This window comes from Pan troglodytes, chromosome 6 (assembly GCF_028858775.2).
Source record: "Pan troglodytes isolate AG18354 chromosome 6, NHGRI_mPanTro3-v2.0_pri, whole genome shotgun sequence".
NCBI classification, from domain to species: Eukaryota; Metazoa; Chordata; class Mammalia; order Primates; family Hominidae; genus Pan; species Pan troglodytes.
In genome coordinates, this window is record NC_072404.2 from 94,722,958 (window position 1) to 94,742,213 (window position 19,256).

General features: G+C 35.7%; 1 protein-coding gene across 1 annotated transcript; it reads right to left on the reverse strand.

The window, feature by feature from the left end:
- Nucleotides 1–10,506: 10,506 nt before the first annotated feature.
- On the reverse strand, nt 10,507–15,170 carry LOC107975642 (dynein light chain 1, cytoplasmic-like). The gene is made up of 3 exons (XM_063815932.1): nt 15,097–15,170; nt 12,962–13,025; nt 10,507–10,849 (listed from the first exon to the last, which is right to left on the reverse strand). Exons 1-3 carry the CDS (start codon nt 15,168–15,170, stop codon nt 10,508–10,510), a joined length of 480 nt encoding a protein of 159 aa, XP_063672002.1. The 3' UTR covers nt 10,507.
- Nucleotides 15,171–19,256: the final 4,086 nt, after the last annotated feature.

The window sequence follows — 19,256 nt, forward strand, 5'->3', positions numbered from 1 at the left end:
CATACCACAGTGTCTCTATATGTATTTGGGTAATGTTCAGTACTTTTCTAGCCAAGCACTACTCCTCCCTGATATCCTATAACTTATGCACAGAGCTATGACTTCCATCATTATATTAATGTGATATAATTATAACATCTTACCTCAAATATTAAGAATATAAGAAACAGAAAGAAATACAACACAATTACCAGAACACAAACATATATATGTCAATGTAAAGAATAAATACTCATAACTACTTCAGACTTCATTTCTACATGTGGTCACATGGTCATAGCTGCAATTTGTATTTTCCTTTTTCCTTTACCTACAATCCATATTCCCTTTGCCCTTAGCAAGAGCTTCAACTAACTGATTTCTTGGTGGTGACCCAAGCCTTCATTTCTAAAGAATCTGTCCCAATAGCAATTTTGGCTGTATTCGCTGTTGTACTTTTTAAATTAAATTTACTTCAGAATATGAAATAACTAAAAGATATCTCAGGGGATCTTCTGCATTCTAGTTTCACCCCTCCTTATCCAGTCCTATCAACATGATTTTTTCCTGATAGAATCGATTCTCCAATCTGTACAGTTACCTTCCTTCCCATTAGTACACTGGCATAAGAAGCCCAAGTGGCCAGGTGGCAGACTCAATTTATAACATATTGTAACCACTGCTGGGTATCCTGATTCTAGCTTTCCACCCTCAGGAACGAAAACCTCTATACCAGAAAAGCACAGTGTTGCAGGAAAAAGAAACAAACATTTGTAGTACATAATAAGGGGTAAAAGTGATGTGATAGAGACTACTGTCATATTCACCCCTTGATTCCCAGGTCAGGGACTCCTGGATATGGGAGAAACAGCCCCATATATTGATTACTGATCCAGAAGATACACCATGTTCTAAAGAACTTTACTCCGTCTCGCAATAGCAACGAATTGTTACCCAGTGGCCGCCATTTCCAAGTCTTCCAAAGGCCATTCTACTTCAGGAAAATTTGGGAAAATCTTGCCTTTTTTCCTGTATATGGTATCTCCTCACAGATCCCATTTGGTACCTTAAATCCTAGAGCTTTCAGGGACTTGAATATTGTTATATGTTTGGGAGAAATGTGATGGGATAGTGATAGGCCTTCAGGAGGATCACCCTTCTCCTGAAAAGCAACCACATTAATAGATGCCATTATAGGTTTTTTTTAGGACAAGGAGAGGGTGATTTGCTTTTACTGATGAAGCTCAACAGCATTTAGGGATCTAAGATAGACAGCATCATTGAAATCTGTACACATTTCATCATACTAAATTTTAAAGTTTCACTTCTCCTAATAAATGATATAACTTTAAGATGAAAGTGCAATATTGCAAATTCAATTTACATTGTAATTTAGCTACCCACAGAATTAGACTTTGGATTTGGTTTTCAGAAATTTAAACACTGCTATATGAGATAAGTCTTGTAGGGTAACTCTGGGAAGCCAAGTATATCGAGATAACAGAGTAGAACTATGAAGAATATCTGGCGGACAAGTCTATTGAACACTGCTGTTGCTTTTGATAAAATGGATCAGCTTGCAATCAAATCTCCCATTTTGGTAAAAGAAAGAAGAGAAACAGCACTTAATGAGCACAAGTCTAAGCATCATACAATATTCAACGAAGTAATAACATCCAGATTTCCTTTTCTGGTAGTAGTGTGAGTTCTATGCTCAGCTGATCTCATTCTGCTTTCTATGAAGATCTCCTGTTATTTACATGATAGGGTCACATCTGAAAGGGTTTACTGAGGAGGAACTCTGTTTCTGAAAAATGCTTACTTTTTTTTTTTTTTTTTTTTGACAGAGGTTTCCTCTATTGCTCAGGCTGGAGTGCAATGGTGTCCTCCTAGCTCACTGCAGCCACGAATTCCTGGGCTCAAGCGATCCTCCTGCCTTATCCTCCCCAGTAGATAGGATTATAGGTGTGTGCCACCACGACTGGAGGATTTTAAAATTTTTTTTAAATGGGATCTAGATATGTAAAGTGCTCATTATTTCATTCAAGAGTGTGAGTTTGTGAACCCAGAGACTGGGGAATGGGTGAAGCTATTCCAGGTCTAATAGCCTCCTTTAGGATTTCTGAGAAAAAGAAAATGCATCCCTTAAAATATTAGCTGGGTATCAAATCCCAAACACTAGTAGGCAGAGTTCAAAATCAATGAAGAACCATACATCATTCAAGGTTCTGGCACTGGGATTTCCATAGAAAAAATCTTTGTATCTCCCTTAACTGCAGATAACAGCTTAGGCACCTTTCTCAACAGATTTTGAATTACTAACCAGAGATAAAGATGTAGAAATAATCAGCCCTTATACAAAGACTGTGGTTCTAGTGGATACTGCATACAGTGGGAGCAATTACTACCTCTGCCTAGATGAAAGGGTATGGCAGACAGATGTCTGGAGAAGGGATCTGAAGGCAGGGATTATCTCTCAAGTTGTCATATTACTTTCAGCTTTGTTTCTATCCTTTATTCTTCTGCTGAACAAACTTTAGCTTAAAGCAGAAAACACAACTAGTTCAAACATGTGAAGCTCAAAATTATTTAACTCTTACTCAGTTTAGACTTCTGTTCTCAGGAAAAAAAGAGCTTTTCTTGACAAAGTGGTGTTTTGCCTTCTTTTATGCTTCTATGTAGTCCTGTTTTAAATACAATGGAAATATGACTTTAGTGAGGGTCACAGAAATAAACTTACACAACACACATATTTTTCTGTTTCTTGACTTTGTAATTTACAGTTTAAATCCTAAGGTAAATAGGATGCAGTTCAAACAACTGTTTTACATCCGTACAAAGACAGTCACTTTCCTAGCTAAGGAAGAAAGACCCACATTTTTCTCCAGTCAATTCTACATTGTAAAGTTTCAACTTTACACTGTTCCACCTCTTTCTTCATGTTTCATATACTCTCCACTTTTAGTCCAGCTATCGTTTTAGCAAATAATTTGTGAAGGTATAAGATAATCGTACCTCATATGTAACACACCTCATATGTAACACACCTCATGTCTCCACTTTTTGGCATGAGTCACTTTGGTAAAATCCATCTTGCAACTAAGCTTGGGAAATCTAGAAATATAAGGGAGTTAACACATTCTGGAGAAACGTCTGGATTGATGGAGATAAGAGCTGGTGGATGAATATTCCCCTTTTTCATCCTTTGGACAGACGATTCTGAACATATATATATACACCTTAGTGTTCTTTAGGAGGTCCTTGTAAAATCAAGATCACATTGCCCTGCTTTAAACAACTTGGGAATGTACCCTTGTGTTAATTTTCTCTCTTTCTTGGTTCTTTTTTCCCAATCTCCAATCCTAATTCTGGGGATAAATTCGCAAAATACTCCACCTGTCCTTATATACTTGTCCCAGGCAATTCTTTCTGGAGAACTCAGGCTGAGGCAACTCCACTCCTGTATATAATTACTGTTTGATTTGGAATATTGTTAGTAGTCAGCAAGTCCACAATGCCTCAGCCTAGCTGAATTCAAAACTTCAAATAAAGGCCATGAGTGGTGGCTCACGCCTGTAATCCTAGCATCTTGGGAGGCCAAGGTGGGCGGATCACCTGAGGTTGGGAGTTTGAAACCAGCCTGACCAACATGCAGAAACCCCGTCTCTACTAAAAATACAAAAAGTTAGCCAGGTGTGATGACACGCTCCTGTAATCCCAGCTACTAGGGAGGCTGAAGCAGGAGAATTACTTGAACCCAGGATGCGGACGTTTCAGTGAGCAGAGATCGCACCATTGCACTCCAGCCTGGGAAATGAGAGAAACTCCATCTCAAAAAAGGAAAAACAAAACAAAACAAAACAAAAATTCGAATAATCTATAAGGATTCTAGCTCCATGCATCTGCTTCCACTCATATAATTTCATTCAGGCAGACAATTTCACACAGTGGTACAGTTACCACCAGCAGCTCTTAGTTCTTATCTTCTATTCTAAGGGAGTTTAATTAGAAATAAAATGCCTGCATGTTTTCATCCAAAATTGCAATATTGTGTCCAGTTGGCCTGGCTTACATCACATCCCAGGCTCAATTAGTCACTGGCCAGGGTATGGAAGGCTTTGACCTCTGGAATAATTGAAAGAGGAGAGGGAGGTATAGTTCCTCAAAGAAAAATCAGTTTACCATTCCAAAATAACAACAGATATTTAATATTCATTACTTCTCTTTATTGTGTTCCTCTTATTGCTCTCTCCATGCTATTTTAGCAATATAGACTTTTACAAACGATTATTATTACCATACAGTAAATTGGCTTCCTTGTTTATTATGGTTTACCTTATCTTGTCTAGAACAAAGAATTTTTTTAAGAAAAAGAATGAAGTGAAATATGTTAAAGAAATTAAAATAAATAAAAAATAAAAGAATGTGAAAAAAAATGAAACCAGGAGTTAGAATAGGTACCGAAGATACCCTCAACTCACATTAGAGGGTATCTATAAACTTGACTGTAAGCTTTCTAGTGGTTACTGTGATCAAGGAAATGCAATTAGTGAGAAAAGTATGTGGTTTCTCCATGCCAAAACAATATAATTATTCAGAAAAGGGAAGATACTCCTCTTATCAAGACCAGAAATTCCTGCAGTAAGCCTCACCAACAAAATCCTGTACCATTAACAAGATACACATTCAGCCACTTATTTGTAGTAAATATGTTGATGTTATTTCATAGAACTGTCCTTCTAAAGCCTCTTGGTATAAGCTTAGGACATTATACTGAACTGTAATTTAAAATAAACAGTTATATGGATGTTAATATAGTTTGGATCTGTGTCGCCACCCAAATCTCATGTTGAAATGTAATCCCCAATTCTGGAGGTGGGGCCTGGTAGGAGGTGATTGGATAATGGGGGTTGTTTTTCATGAATGGTTTGGCACCATTTCCTTTGATACTCTCCTCTCTAGTGATAGTGAGTGTGTTCTCATGAGATCTGATTGTTTATAAGCATGTGGCACCCCCTCTTTCTCCTGCTGTGGCCACGTAAGTGCTCATTCCCCCTTTGCCTTCTGCCATGATTATAGCTTTCCTGAGGCCTCCCCAGAAGCTGAGCAGATGACAGTATTATGCTTCCTGTACAGCCTGCAGAATTGTAAGCCAATTTCTTTATAAATTACCCAGTCTCTGGTATTTCCTTACAGCAATGAGAGAACAGACTAATACAAATGTCAATATACTGTAATCTGAGTATGTGGTTCTCTAAGAATCTGACTTAATTTAGGAATAAAATGTCAAATATGGAGACCAGATTTTTCTTAGGTCTGGTACAGTAGACATTAATCCCTAGCAGCCCTTTGATGAAACGAGACAAAATGAAAGTCATATAAACTCAGAAGGCACTAAATATTATCTTAGAATTAAAAAAATCACATTGAGGTATTAAATATTTTGAGAGAATTTATAGTACATATACATTTATATTTATTACTTTTCATTTATTCAGCAAATAGTACCCACTGTGTTCAATATGTGCTCAATGTTACGAATGTGATGGTAAGCAAGTCTAAATAAAGTGGATGCTCTCATAAAGCTGAGAGTCTAGTGGAATAAATTGACATTAACAATCACACTTAAAAAGATATAATTACAAACTCACGTAAGTACTCTGAAGATAATAACTTGGCCCTGGTGTCTGCGAGGACTCTTCTAAATATTCATGCATATGAATCCATTTAACACTTTAGATAACCCTATGAATTAGGCATTATGACTGTCCCCAAATTACATATCAGCAATCTAAGACACACAAAACAAAAGCACATGGCTACTAATGATACTTCCAGGAGGTGAACGTGGGCAAGTCTAACTCCAGAGCCAGCCATTTTGTTCCTATAACATGGATTATGGTTTTATAAGACCATATAAAAACAAATTGTGAAGAGACCAAACTATCCTTATTTTCAGGTGATATAATGTGAAAAAATAGAGTTGGATGTAATTGATAAGTCATCCCCAGCAGGATGACATTGGCCAAATGATTACACCTGCCAGGGCATCAGCTATGCTTCTTCTGCTAAGTCACCTGGATAAGTGCTTACCTCGGGCAGCCAGTCCTGCTCCCTGTGCCCTCAATCTCCTCGCCAAAGGCTGGATTTGAGTCCAACCACAGGATTATTCACAAATTACACAGACACTCAGGGCTAGGTTTGCTCTACCTGCCCCAAAGTCAGAGTTCCCCCAGCAGTGGTCACTCTGCCAGCAATGTGCTTATGCCAGAGTGAGTAATACATCTTCAAGTTCTTTGTTACTGGCTTTAGTGGTGTGTTTTTAAATCCCAGTACTATAAATGGGAGAAAATGATAAAACACGCAACAAGTTAGTTCCTGCCTTAACATAACTGTTATTAACAAATTATCTACTGGTTCCAATAAAAGAAACAAGAACTATCTCACATAATACCAACTTAACAGTAAATGGTGCTCCCGTACACCATCAGTAACTAAAAGGAAAGGAAACTAAGATAGATTAATTTTCAAGATAGCAAAACAAAATATTCCTCCAAAACAATCAAACAAAAGAAAGCAAGGAAGTAAATAAAAACAACCTGGCTGGGTGCAGTGGCTCACGCCCGTAATCCCAGCACTTTGGGAGGCCGAGGTGGGCTGATCACGAGGTCAGGAGATCGAGACCATCCTGGCTAACACGGTGAAACCCTGTCTCTAATAAAAAAATAGAAAAAGTTAGCCAGGCGTGGTGGTGGAGGCCTGTAGTCCCAGCTACTCGGGAGGCTGAGGCAGGAGAATGGCCTGAACCAGGGAGGTGGAGCTTGCAGTGAGCCGAGATCGCACCACTGCACTCCAGCCTTGGTGACAGAGCAAGATTCTATCTCAAAAAATTAAAAAATAAATAAATAAATAAATAAATAAATACAACCTACAGACCATCTAGAAATTACATGTAAGTAATTTAGAAGGCTGTCATAAAGTAGGTTGTAGCACAAGATTTAAATAAATGGAAACTAATACCATATTTCTGTATGAGATGACTTAATATTGTAAAGGTTTTAATTTTTTGTAAATGTATCTATAATTGCAAAATAATTCCAATAAAACTCAAACAGAGTTTTGGAAAAACATGAGGAGGCTATTTTAAAAATTTACGTAAAAGAGGCTGGGCATATGATGGCTCATGCCTATAATCCCAGCACTTTGGGAGGGTGAGACAAAAGGATTGCTTAAGCCCAGGAGTTTGAGACCAGCCTCGGCAACAGAACAGGACCTTGTATCTACAAAAATTTTAAAAAATCAGCTGGATGTGGTGGCAGACGCCTGTAGGCCTGTAGTCCTAGCTACTCGAGAGGTTGAAGCAGAAAGATTGCTTGATCCCAGGAGTTTGAGGTTGCATTGAGCTATGATCACACCACTGCATTCCAGCCCGAGTGACACAGTTAGGCCCTTTCTCTAAAACAAATACATAAAAAAGAATAAAAATTTATATAAAGAAGTAAAATTCTGTTGATTACTAATAGTATCTTTAAAAGATGAAACAGAGAAGAGGCCTCATGCTACTAGACATTAATCCATGTAATCCATGTTAGAGAACATTATGATGGAAACAGTGCATTCCTTATATATGAACAGAAAGATTCACTAACAGTCTTGTATACAAAGACACTGAGCATAGATTTAAGGAGGTCTCAAACTTTAGGGGAGAAAAGATGGATTATTTAGTAGAAGGCATTGCAAAAATGGCTCATTTTTGATGTGAAAAAAAAATTGCCTCATTTTATATAAAAGGTAAATTTGATATGAAATAAAGACTTGAATATAAAAGGCAAAATATAAAAGCTAATAAAAATATTAATAATAAAATATAAATTTAAATGCCTAAATATTCAAGTTTTTTCTTAAATAAAATGTATTAGAAACTTGGAGAAAATATTTGCAATGCTTAAAACAAAGAATTTACAAGAAACTCTGCAAATCAAAAGGAAACCTAAAAAACACAAGTGAAAATGGGCAAAAAGCATAAACAGGCAGTTCACTGCAAGGTTGAAAAGTTGCTCTATTACATTACTAACATATTAATTTAAACAGAAACAATACCAAGATTCTATAAGACTGGAATTAGAACTCAGAAAAAATGCCAAGTATTTGCAAATATGTATGAAATGAAAACTCTTGTGCTTTGTGCACTGTTGTTAGAAGTTTAGACAGCTGCAGATATCCAACAGTATTTAGGGAAATTAAGCATGCTTGTTTTTTTTGTGAATATATCTTTGAACTAGTAATTTCACTCCTTATTGTGTACTCCTTATTACATATTTACTAGTTCATATTAGAGTATTGTTTTAAGAAGACGGGAGTTATAGTTTACCCAGGTATTCAGCCCAAGACAATTGGATAATAAAACTAGGATGAGTGCACACCGTGGAGTAGCATGAAGCATTCAAAAGCAGAGAACATGAGATTCATATACCACCCTAGAATGACTGTAAAACAGTTTGGAGAGGAAAAAGTCAGGCAGAAATTTTTAGCATAAGATCATTTATTTTAATGAAAATAGATACATATAAAAAAAACTGTTAATGTTCCTTATGGATATATACTTATCCAAAGACACATGTTAAACAGACTTGTGTAGCTGGAAAGAGAAAGAAAAATAGAGTGGCAATTATGGCTCAAAGAGTAAAAATAATAAATAATGAGATAAACCAAATGCACCTTTGTCTTGGTTATTATTATTGCTGTGAAACAAATCTTTCCAAAGTTTAATAACATAAAACAATAGCGAAGACTTGGAACCAATCCTAATGTCCATCAGTGATAGACTGGATTAAGAAAGTGTGGCACATATACACCATGGAATACTATGCAGCCATAAAAAAGGATGAGTTCATGTCCTTTGTAGGAACATGGATGAAGCTGAAAATCATCAGTTTGAGCAAACTGTCGCAAGGACAGAAAATCAAACACCGCATGTTCTCACTCATAGGTGGGAATTGAACAATGAGAACATTTGGACATAAGGCGGGGAACATCACACACTGGGGCCTGTCATGGGGTGGGGGGATTGGGGAGGGATAGCATTAGGAGAAATACTTAATGTAAATGACGAGTTAATGGGTGCAGCAAACCAACATGGCACAGGTATACATATGTAACAAAAATGCATGTTGTGCACATGTACCCTAGAACTTAAAGTATAATAATAAAAAATAGTATTTATCATACTCATAAATCTATGAGTTAGGGCCTCAGAATGGCTATGTCTGAGGCCTCTGCTTAGAAGATTCAGATGGCTGGGGACAAAAACACCTGGGGCTGTATGATCTACTTCCAAGATGATGTCTGCACTCACATGTTTAAAACCTAAGTTGAGATCATTTAAAGACTGACCCAACTGGGACTGGTCAACAGAACACTTATACATGGCTTCTCTATGTGGCTGAGGCTTGTCACAGCCCAATGGCTTGGTTCTGAGGGGGCATCCTAAGAGGGTCCTTCATTGAATAGGTGTTCCAAGAAAACCAAGTAGAGGTTCCATGGTTTTCAATAACCTACTCTCAGAAGTCAGTGTCAATGCTACCATACTCATTGGTTGAAGAAGTCACAACCTCACTGTGCTATAAGAAGTGGAGATGCAGTCCCCACCTCTCGGTAGGAGGGGTGGCAAAAGAAGCATAATGAAGGACTGGAGATATTGTCAAGGTCATCTTTAGAAAATATAACCTGTCACATTTGTCCACAAAAAGAAAGTGATAATGTCTCCTGAGCTGAGCAATATATTAATCACTCCACATCTCAGGTCTCCTCCACAACACCCCCCAACACATGAAAGGGAAGAAAAGATGTCTGATCTAAATGGCAGGTGGGTGTGATCAGTAAAAGCTTTAGCCCTTGAACTTAAAGCTAAAATTTGTGTAGGAATTAGATATAAAAAAGGGAAAAGTATTTCAAGTGTAGGAGGCAGCACGTGTTAATGCATTGCAGCAGCAAGGAGCCAGGGTTATGGTGTACACTGGGGACTGAAACATGGTCATTATGACTGGGGCACTGTCTCAGTCTGTCCATTCTGAATTTACCCTGCTATAATAAAATACCTGACATTGAGTAATCGATAAATAATAAAGATTTAATTCCCACAGTTCTGGAAAGAAAGTCCAAGACCAAACTGTTGGCATTCAGTGTCTGGTGAGGGCTTTTTTTGCATCCTCTGGATGGGAGGAACTCTGTGTCCTCACATAGCAGAAGTTCCTTCAGCCCTTTTGTAAGATTACTAATCTCACGAGAGCTCTGCTTTCATGACTTAATCACCTCCTAAATGCCTCACTTCTTAATACTATCACACTGTTATTTAAGTTTCAACATATGAATTTTGGGGGACATATTTAGATCAAAACAGGAACCGAGAGAGAGAGAGAATAGGGAGGGAGGTAGAGTCCAAATAACGTAGGTAACATAAAAAATGTTGCAGCTCATTTTAATGGGAAAAGGGAGCAATGGATTTTTTTTTTTTTTTAATGACATGATTTTAACTAGATTTGAACAGAAGAATGGCCACTTGGCCCAGGTAGAAGTAGATGAAGTGTTTGGTTTCATGTGTCAGGTAACTACCGAAGTTCCTCCGCACGACGCAACTCCAGGTGGGATTGTACTTCTTGTCAAATTCCTTCTTGATATGAGCCGCAGTGTCCTCTATGTTGTATTTCTCCAGCGCCTGAGCAGCGCACTCCACTGAGTCCTGTTGCATCTCTTCCGACATGTCCGCATATTTGATCACGGCCTTTCGGTCGCACTTGGTTACCACGGAGAACTGCAAGGGTCTCCTGGGGAAGGTGCTAGCACCGCTCAGGCCCGGCTGGAGCTGCCTTCGCTACCGAAGCCGTGGCGCCACACACCCAGTGATCCATCCAAAAACAAGGACTGAAGCCTAAATTCTAAATACCAGAGACTGAAATTTTCAGGCTTCCTAAGGGAACACCTCGTTTGAACCTTTGTCGTGTTTTGTACAGGGCATTCTCTGTACTAGTTTGTTGTGGTTATAAAACAATTAGTAGAATAGCCTACGTTTGTATTTATTTTCTGTTCCATACTTCTGCCCCACGTTGTTTTCTCTCAAAATCCATTCCTTTAAAAAATAAATCTGTTGCAGATGAAAAAAAATTTTTTTTAATGACATGATTGAATGTATGTTTTGAAAACAATCCTATTTCTGTAGTGTGGCAAATAAATAGGAGGAAAGCCAGAGTCAATATAGGAAAACCCAAATTTAGACTAATAAAGCCATCTAAAGGAGAGATAAAGTTTGCTTGAAATAAATGAAAACAGTAGAAGTGGAAAGATGTATACTTATTCAGAGCAGGAATCGCAATGAAAATGCTAATGATTTGGATATGGTAGAGGAAGAAGTAAGAATTATCCTAAACTGAGCAATTGGATAGACCCAACATTTTCTGGGAGAGAGAAAGTTGGTTAGGGTTATGCTTATAAATTAAGGCTTGATCATGAATTTTGAACATAATATCTGTGCTCAGATTAGAATTTTCATCTGAAGTAAAATTTTGGAGACTATTTTGCATGTTTAATTTGCTGTGAATATGGAAAAAATTATTTATGAAGATTGTAAAGTTCAATCAAACAAATGTTTTCTAAAAATATTTGTTCAGAGTCCTTTTTAAAATCATTTATAAAATCATATTGAGAAACTGAAATGAACAAATATTATAAAATATTCTTTGAAAGAAGATGGATGAATACGTATCTTTCAAGAAACCCAGCATGGTTTCTTTTAACCCCTATTTTAAATTGTTTGAAAAGGCAATGGATCTGAGGTGAAAAACAGTACAGATACTTAGAATAAAATTAAGGTACAGAGAATGATAAATTTGGGGTCACATTTTAACAAGCCAGCAAAACTGGGAGAGAGACTAATGTCATGTTGAAAACATTGAGCTAACTGATATTAATTTCTATAGCTAATTTTATTGAATCTGTTTATGTGCTTAGCACTTTACATGTTTAACTAATATATTCATAACAATCTGATGAATTAAGAAATGGTATTATTTTTACTTCAAAGACCATGAAACAGACTCAGGAGAGTTATATTTCTTAAAAAAGATTACCTGCAAGTGCAAAAACTAGAATATAAATTTGTGTAGTTTCTATCCATCTCAAAGACAACACAAATCTCCATGAAAGGGAGACACAAAGATATTCATGAGAAACACTGCCTTGTATTTTACGTTGCTGTTCTATAAAATGAGATGTATACAATAAGATTTAATAAAATATAAAAACCTAGAAAACTGCAAAGTCTAATAACTTTGGATCAGACTTTAAAAATTAATCAAGTAGAATATTTCAGATGATTTTTCTCTATCTCATCTGGCATAAGGTGTGGAGGATTGGCAAACTGTGAATTATTTGGCTATGACATGATGAGTAATATCTGAGTGAAAAATATCTAGACATGAGACCCTAGCATGTGCTTCCTAACCACTCTTTGGCAGAATTGAAGCTTCTCATCTGTCTGCTAGCCAAGACTCTTAAGATTAGGTATGGCATCATTAGGTATTAAAATGCTTTTATAGCGTATTTCTTGGAAGGAATTTTTGGGAAGCCTTACATCTTAGCAAATGGGAACATAGACCTTTTAAGGTAGTGTCCAGAAATGAACTCAATGTAATTTTCCATGTTTTAACAGCTGCTATTCAAGGAGATCATATTTTTTTGCAAACAAATAGCACTTTATAATGTTTACAGGTAGATTTTTTGCCATATTTATTAAAAAGTAAAATCAAAATGCTAAATGATAGATATTAATTAGATGCAAAATAATGCATAGGTCCCACATGTATGAGTTGGTTTTGATGTCATGAAAGAAAGTACATTTAACTGCTTTGATTAACTGACATAACTAAGAAAAACTCAACTTTATGACCGATTGGGAATCATCTTTGGTAGAAAGTTGGTCTATAATTACTTGTTTCTTATTTGCCTCTGGCTCTTTTTCTTTGGCTTTTACACTGCTGGTAGCATTTTTTAGCCTGCAGGGACATCAAGTTTTCAACATTCTACCAGTAAGGAGAAAAAATGCTCTTAAAGAGTCCTGATATTCAAAGGCTCTTATATAGAGTCCTCGGGATACTTTATGAGGTCACTGGTCCATACAATTGAGCTTCTAGTGAGACTAATAATAGAATTATAAGTAAAAATTGAGTATGAATACACTTTCTTTTCTTGGCTCTGTCTTGTGAGATATGTATTTGGTATCCCTTTCTCCTATGTGGTTTCTATGGAAAAATAAGGTCTGAGGTTTTATTATTATTATTTTATTATTGTCTTAATAATGTAAGCATTCACCTCTCCCCTGAATGATCAGCAAAAACCGAGTGGAGGCCAACAACAACACCAAAATTCCTAAGCTGGCTTAGAGATTCTCTACTTATTTCTATCTTATATGCTGTTATTCATTATTTATCAGTAGAATTTGTATGGTCTAGAAGAAAAGGATTATGGTATAATCCCAGGGAAAATACACAAAAAGCTACCACTGTGTCTGTCTCTCTCTAGTTAGCATCCTAAGGTAAAACTTCAAGAAAGGCCCTAAAGAATAATATGTAATTTGGCCCAGCTTACAAAGGTAGAAACCCAAGTGTGATTTAGAATCAAGTGCTGGGTAGAAGCAAATATTTGCCTTGAGCATTGTCTTCAATGAAGGCAAAAACAATTTGGATTTTCATACTTTTCGATAATAGAATAAGTCTAAGACAATGAGTCCCATAAGATATTGGATTACAAATCTTAGAATCACATTCCATGAGTACATTTTCCTCCCTCAATAAAATTCCATCAATCTATATTAAACCATTAAGACTCAAATGGTTTTAAAAATTGGCAAGTAAATAAAAGAGTCATAGGGTTTTATTGGACTTTAAGTCCATGCATTCCTTAAATTATACCATGGGCAAACATAAATTTACAATGTATCTGTCTTAACTTTGCCCCTATATTTTGTGAAGTGAAAACATTTCAATTTCAGTAGCTAAGCAATTACAGTGTCCAGTCACTTTGCAAATAAGTCTGCTTTGTCTGACCACCTGAATACACAAGTCCATCATTCTTAAAACAAAATCTTTGCCTCAACATTTCTTTTGTTGGCTTTATACTAGTTAGTTACTTTTTGTCAGCTCTTGTCTTGATAATCTCCTTTACTTGGGACACTTATTGCTTCCTCTAAGATTTGAGGATCTTAGGAATCTTACCCTGTCCTTATCAGTATTTCTTAAAACCTTAAAATTGTACCCTCAAAATCCTGTCGCATCACTGGAATCTTGATGCCTGCTGTTGGGCCCACTGACACTATTCACTTGTCTGGATCTTTGAAGCTTATTGGTCCTATGTCAATGTTCCCTACTCATCTGTTAAAATGCTCACTAGTTGTCTTTGGCTGAATTTTGCCTATTATTACCAGTTGCTATTCTATCCAAATTCAGATCCTATTTGTCCAGCTGGACTGGCTGTGGTGTATGAAATCACGAATCTTGGTTCAATGTTTAGTTCTGATACTGACCTAGCTGAATTTGTTAATGGTATTGAGCTTTATTTTCTTCACCTTCAATATGGGGACAGAGTTAAGCATCTATGATTTTATATCTAATTAATATAGAGAAAGGTGGTTATTGGTATATAGAAATTATATACATAAGTAGGTAACATTGATTCAACACTGTATGAATAAGCACTGTAACAAGCTCTTTATTGAAATGATAATAATCTAGGGATTGCTATGATTTCCATCTAAGTGACTTGCTAAGATCTCAGACTTTCTTCTGAATCCAAGACATAATGACTATTATGACTTAGTTTATACTATTATTGTAAGAAATAGAGATAAAGCCCTTGGCATTGTCCCTGATATTTAAGTGGCAACTCCACCTGTCCTTGTGGCTGAGTTTAAAACAGACAGGAGTCCTGATATGGTTTCGCTGTGTCCCCACCCAAATCTCATCCTGAATTGTACTCCCATAATTCCCACATATTGTGGGAGGGAACTGGTGGGAGATAACTGAATCATGGGGGCGGTTTTCCTCACACTGTTCTCCTGGTAGTGAATACGTCTCATGAGATCTGATGGTTTTATCAGGGGTTTCTGCTTTTGCATCTTCCTTATTCTCTCTGCTTGCTGCCATCCATGTAAGATGGAACTTGCCCCTCCTTGCCTTTCACCATGATTGTGAAGCTTCCCCTGCCACATAGAACTGTAAGTCCAATTAAATCTCTTTCTTTTGTAAATTGTCCAGTCTTGCATATGTCTTTATCAGCAGCATGAAAACAGACTAATACAAGTCCTGTCATTCTCTGAGTGTGTAATATTCACGCCTAGTCTCTCTGGCCTAAGTTAACATACGTGCTGCAAAGCTATCACCAACTAATGTTGCTTCCCTTGTGCTGCATCTGTAACTTCTTTACATTTTATTTATATCCCAGTTGATTACTTCCTGTTTTGTATCCAATTATTTCTTTAACAAATCATAAAGATATTTTTTGAAAATCCACTACAGTATGTATATTGCAGACACAATTCTGTTTTGGGTAATTGTTTTAACCAATAGTAAATTTTTTAACCTGAAGTAAAACATAATGTAACTGAACTAAAATTAATGTGAACTATAAGATAAATTAAATGAATTGACTGTATCTTGCCTGAGCTACGTGACTGTCTATAGAATACCTACTACATGGAATGATCTTTGTTGCTAACAATTAGTACATAGAAAGTTCTTAAATTGTTTTTGAAAGTCAATTTGTCTGAAGACCTTGGAACAAAATGACATATCATTGACTGACCACCCTAGTTGGTGCTTTTGGAACTTAATTCTATCACTATTAGATATAGAGGAAGCAATTGCTTAAATTCTTACTAAATAGAAATATTGGTACTGAAAACTGTAAAGCATCTGAGCATTTACCCTAAGTCATTGTTGACAAGTTAGTTTCATGGATGCTGGCAAAAGACATAAGACTCCTGATCACATATTACTCATGGCACAGCAAATAGCATGAACTTTATGTTTGTTTTGGCTCCCACCACTCTGCATGTCCTACAGGGGTGACACAAATAGGTGTAGGTGGATGTCTCATAGGTAGTAGGTTGGTGTCACAGTTGAGAAATGCCAAGCTTAGAGAATCTGAGTCTTTTATAATGAATTGCAAACCTGCCTGATCTTAGCCTTTGAAGGGGATGTTACCTTTATTATGTTTGACAATACAATAAAAGAAAAGGGGGGAAACACTCTTGGCTCGAGAGAGAGACACTTTTTCTCCCTTCCAAGGGAGTATAAGGCTCTTCACAGTATAAATATCTTTGACAAGATAGTCCAGGATACAGGCTATCAGTGCTTCTTGCAAGATGTATAGAAATGCAAAAGATTCGTGTAGAATTGTTGACACATTCTTTGATGTGATTCTAAGTTATGCTTTCATTAGAATTCAACAGTTCTAGCTGGTAACATCAAAAGTGAAGAAATTGATTCATCCTGGTTTTGGGGGCTCAACTCACATGGCTATTTCTCTGTATCCACAATAATATTTTATACAATTCTGAATAATTGATTCCAGAAAATATAATCATGCTTTGGTACGGTGAAGAGTCAATTTCATTTATAAAATAGTGGTGACGGTGCTACCAGATGAAGTCTGTGGCGATAACTACACCAGAATATTTCTGGTGATAGATATACCAGAATAGATAGAGAAAGAATCTATAGAACAAGACAAAATTTCAGTTTTTGTAGTTTTCATCCTTCGCATTAGTTCATTCACTCAACCTATATGCCTATTCTATATTTAAGATATGGCCAGCATAATTGTATGTATGCTAGAAATATTGTGGTGAATAAAACAGAAAAAAAGTTTCCATATTTTGGAATTTAGAACTTAGTGGCACAATCCATCTTTACCAGGTAAGTCATGACTATTTAAGAGAAACACAATGAACAACTGCCTGGTAACTACCAATTAATGTTATGTCCCCATTACTATGCAATTAATAATTAAGAAAGTCAATATTACGACCTTTGACACCCAAAAAAGATGAAAAGGGTAGTTTTTTTTTTCCTACGAACTGATTCTCTTTCCTATTTTATACTTTACTTTTCTTCATAGTTGCTAATAGCCTATGTGTGGGTGTTTATCTTATAAGTAAAACATTTATTTGCAAATGTTTATTTTCTACTATAATATAAGATGCACTAGAATATAAGAAATCAGGGATTTCTGTCTGTTTCATTCAGTGTTACATATAATATAAAAAGTTCTGACACAGAGTAAGTACTCAATAAATATTTGTTGACTAAATTAAATAGATGAATAAAATAGATTCCCAGGGAGCAAAGGGCTCCATAGATATTCCCAAAGGTAACTGGAGTTGAAGAAGAAAAGGTCTCCATTTGGTATTAGATGTAGCATATCTTTGTATTAACAGAAAAAAAAAATCCTATGTGAAACTTTGTTGGAGGCTGGAATTAAAGTATAATCGGGGTTGGAATTAAAGTATAATTCCTTTAATACTGAATATATATGAAAACAAGAAAGTATAGTTTATTACTTTAAATGGAAATATGTTTATACCCTCCATTCTAATGTGGCCTGGTGAAAAATGGTTTCATATATAAAACCATTTCATTTATAAAAGTGATCATGAAATTTCTTTTGAACAGAAAGCAGATGTAAAATTCAGCCAGACATAAAGAAACAAGATATTTTCTTAAAATATGACTTGGGATGAAAAGACCAGGGCAATCTCTCCATATTTAATTTTAAATCTCAATGGAAGGCAATTAATTTAAGGTGTATGAAAGGATAATTCTATAAACATGTTTAATGAAGACTTTCCTATGCCAAGGATGGTGATTATACCAATTGCAAATGATAGATTTATGTTTTTAGCTTTTCCCTCACATATGCCAGCTGGCCTGGAATAGAAGAATTTGAGTTAAAATACATTTCACTATTGTGCTAAAAATATCATTTTGACTTGAAACTTAGGCCTGAGATAATAGTCTTACTTGTAATGCATACCTTTAGAGATAATATTTTAGACAGTTGCAAAATAGGACAAAAGAGATGACCCTTTAAAAAACATGTAATGAATTCTTGACATTTCTGTAGTTTGGCTAAATCCAGTGTAAAAATGGTTTCAGGAAGTGAGATGTTTTATATAGTTTCATTTTATAAATAAGAATATGTGTGTTCTTTTAGTTTAGAAAGCCCCAAATGCAATGACTATCTTTCAGACTGCTTTTGCCTGAGGAGGAAAACAATTATCATCTTGTTTTATTTTTTGTTTCAATAATTTTCAATTCAGAAAATCAAGTTTTAAAAATTATGTTTATGCCTTGTGAATATCCTGAAGTGTTTTTTTAGAAAGCAGCTGTAATGAAGTAAAAAATAAGTATGAGGAACAAGCTAAAAAAGAATTTTATTCATAAGCAATAAAAATCTCTATGTGATGATTCTAAGAATTTTTCAAACTCAAGGGAAAAAGTGGCCCAAATCATTTCACAGGTGTCACAGTTTTCAGATTTAGAGATGAGATAGCATCATTTATTATCGAAGTATTACTAAATCAGTAAAAAAGACATTTTAAAATATCTAAGCCCTCTATAAGTTGTAGACAATATTTATATTTCAATCTACAAAATAGTTAAGTATTAATATTTGGAAAGCACAGGAACCCATGACCTGACGGGACTTCATTCTATAATTCTAATCGCTAAATTTAATTCATAAGAGAAATAAGTTGTAATTCTAAGGTGGTTCAATTTATAAGTGAATGATGTAAAAGAATCAATGCTGCTTTTACTAAGTTATACAAAAGAACTACTGACAGAAAAAATTCATAAGCCAGTATATTTCGCAACGTATTTTTAATCAAAGAAAGATTATAATACCTAACAATAGCCTTTCAGACTAACCTTTTATTCATTAGTAGATTATACCATTAATCGACATCACAGTTTTATTAGTTTGTCTCTGATACTTCTAGAATTTTTGTCTCTTATTAGTATTTAATATTTACTTGTGATTAAAAGAAATTCTTCAATTTGGTGAGACATTCACAAAAACACACACATGTGGCTGGTCTTTTTAAGAGAATGCTGCTTGACTGAATCCATCTTTATCAGGTAAACTATGACTCTCCCAGAGAGCCACAACTAGCAACTGCCTAAAAACTACAACCACCCATTTGCCTTCATTCCTATGTATATAATTTC

Coding starts and splice junctions, on each gene's coding strand:
- LOC107975642 (XM_063815932.1), bottom strand. CDS start 15,170: ATGGCAGCAAGCAGAGAGAATAAGGAAGATGCAAAAGCAGAAACCCCT. Junction 13,026..15,096: donor ACCATCAGATCTCATGAGAC/GTATTCACTACC, acceptor ATGTCCCTGCAG/GCTAAAAAATGCTACCAGCA. Junction 10,850..12,961: donor CAGAGGCAAATAAGAAACAA/GTAATTATAGAC, acceptor CGGCTTCGGTAG/CGAAGGCAGCTCCAGCCGGG.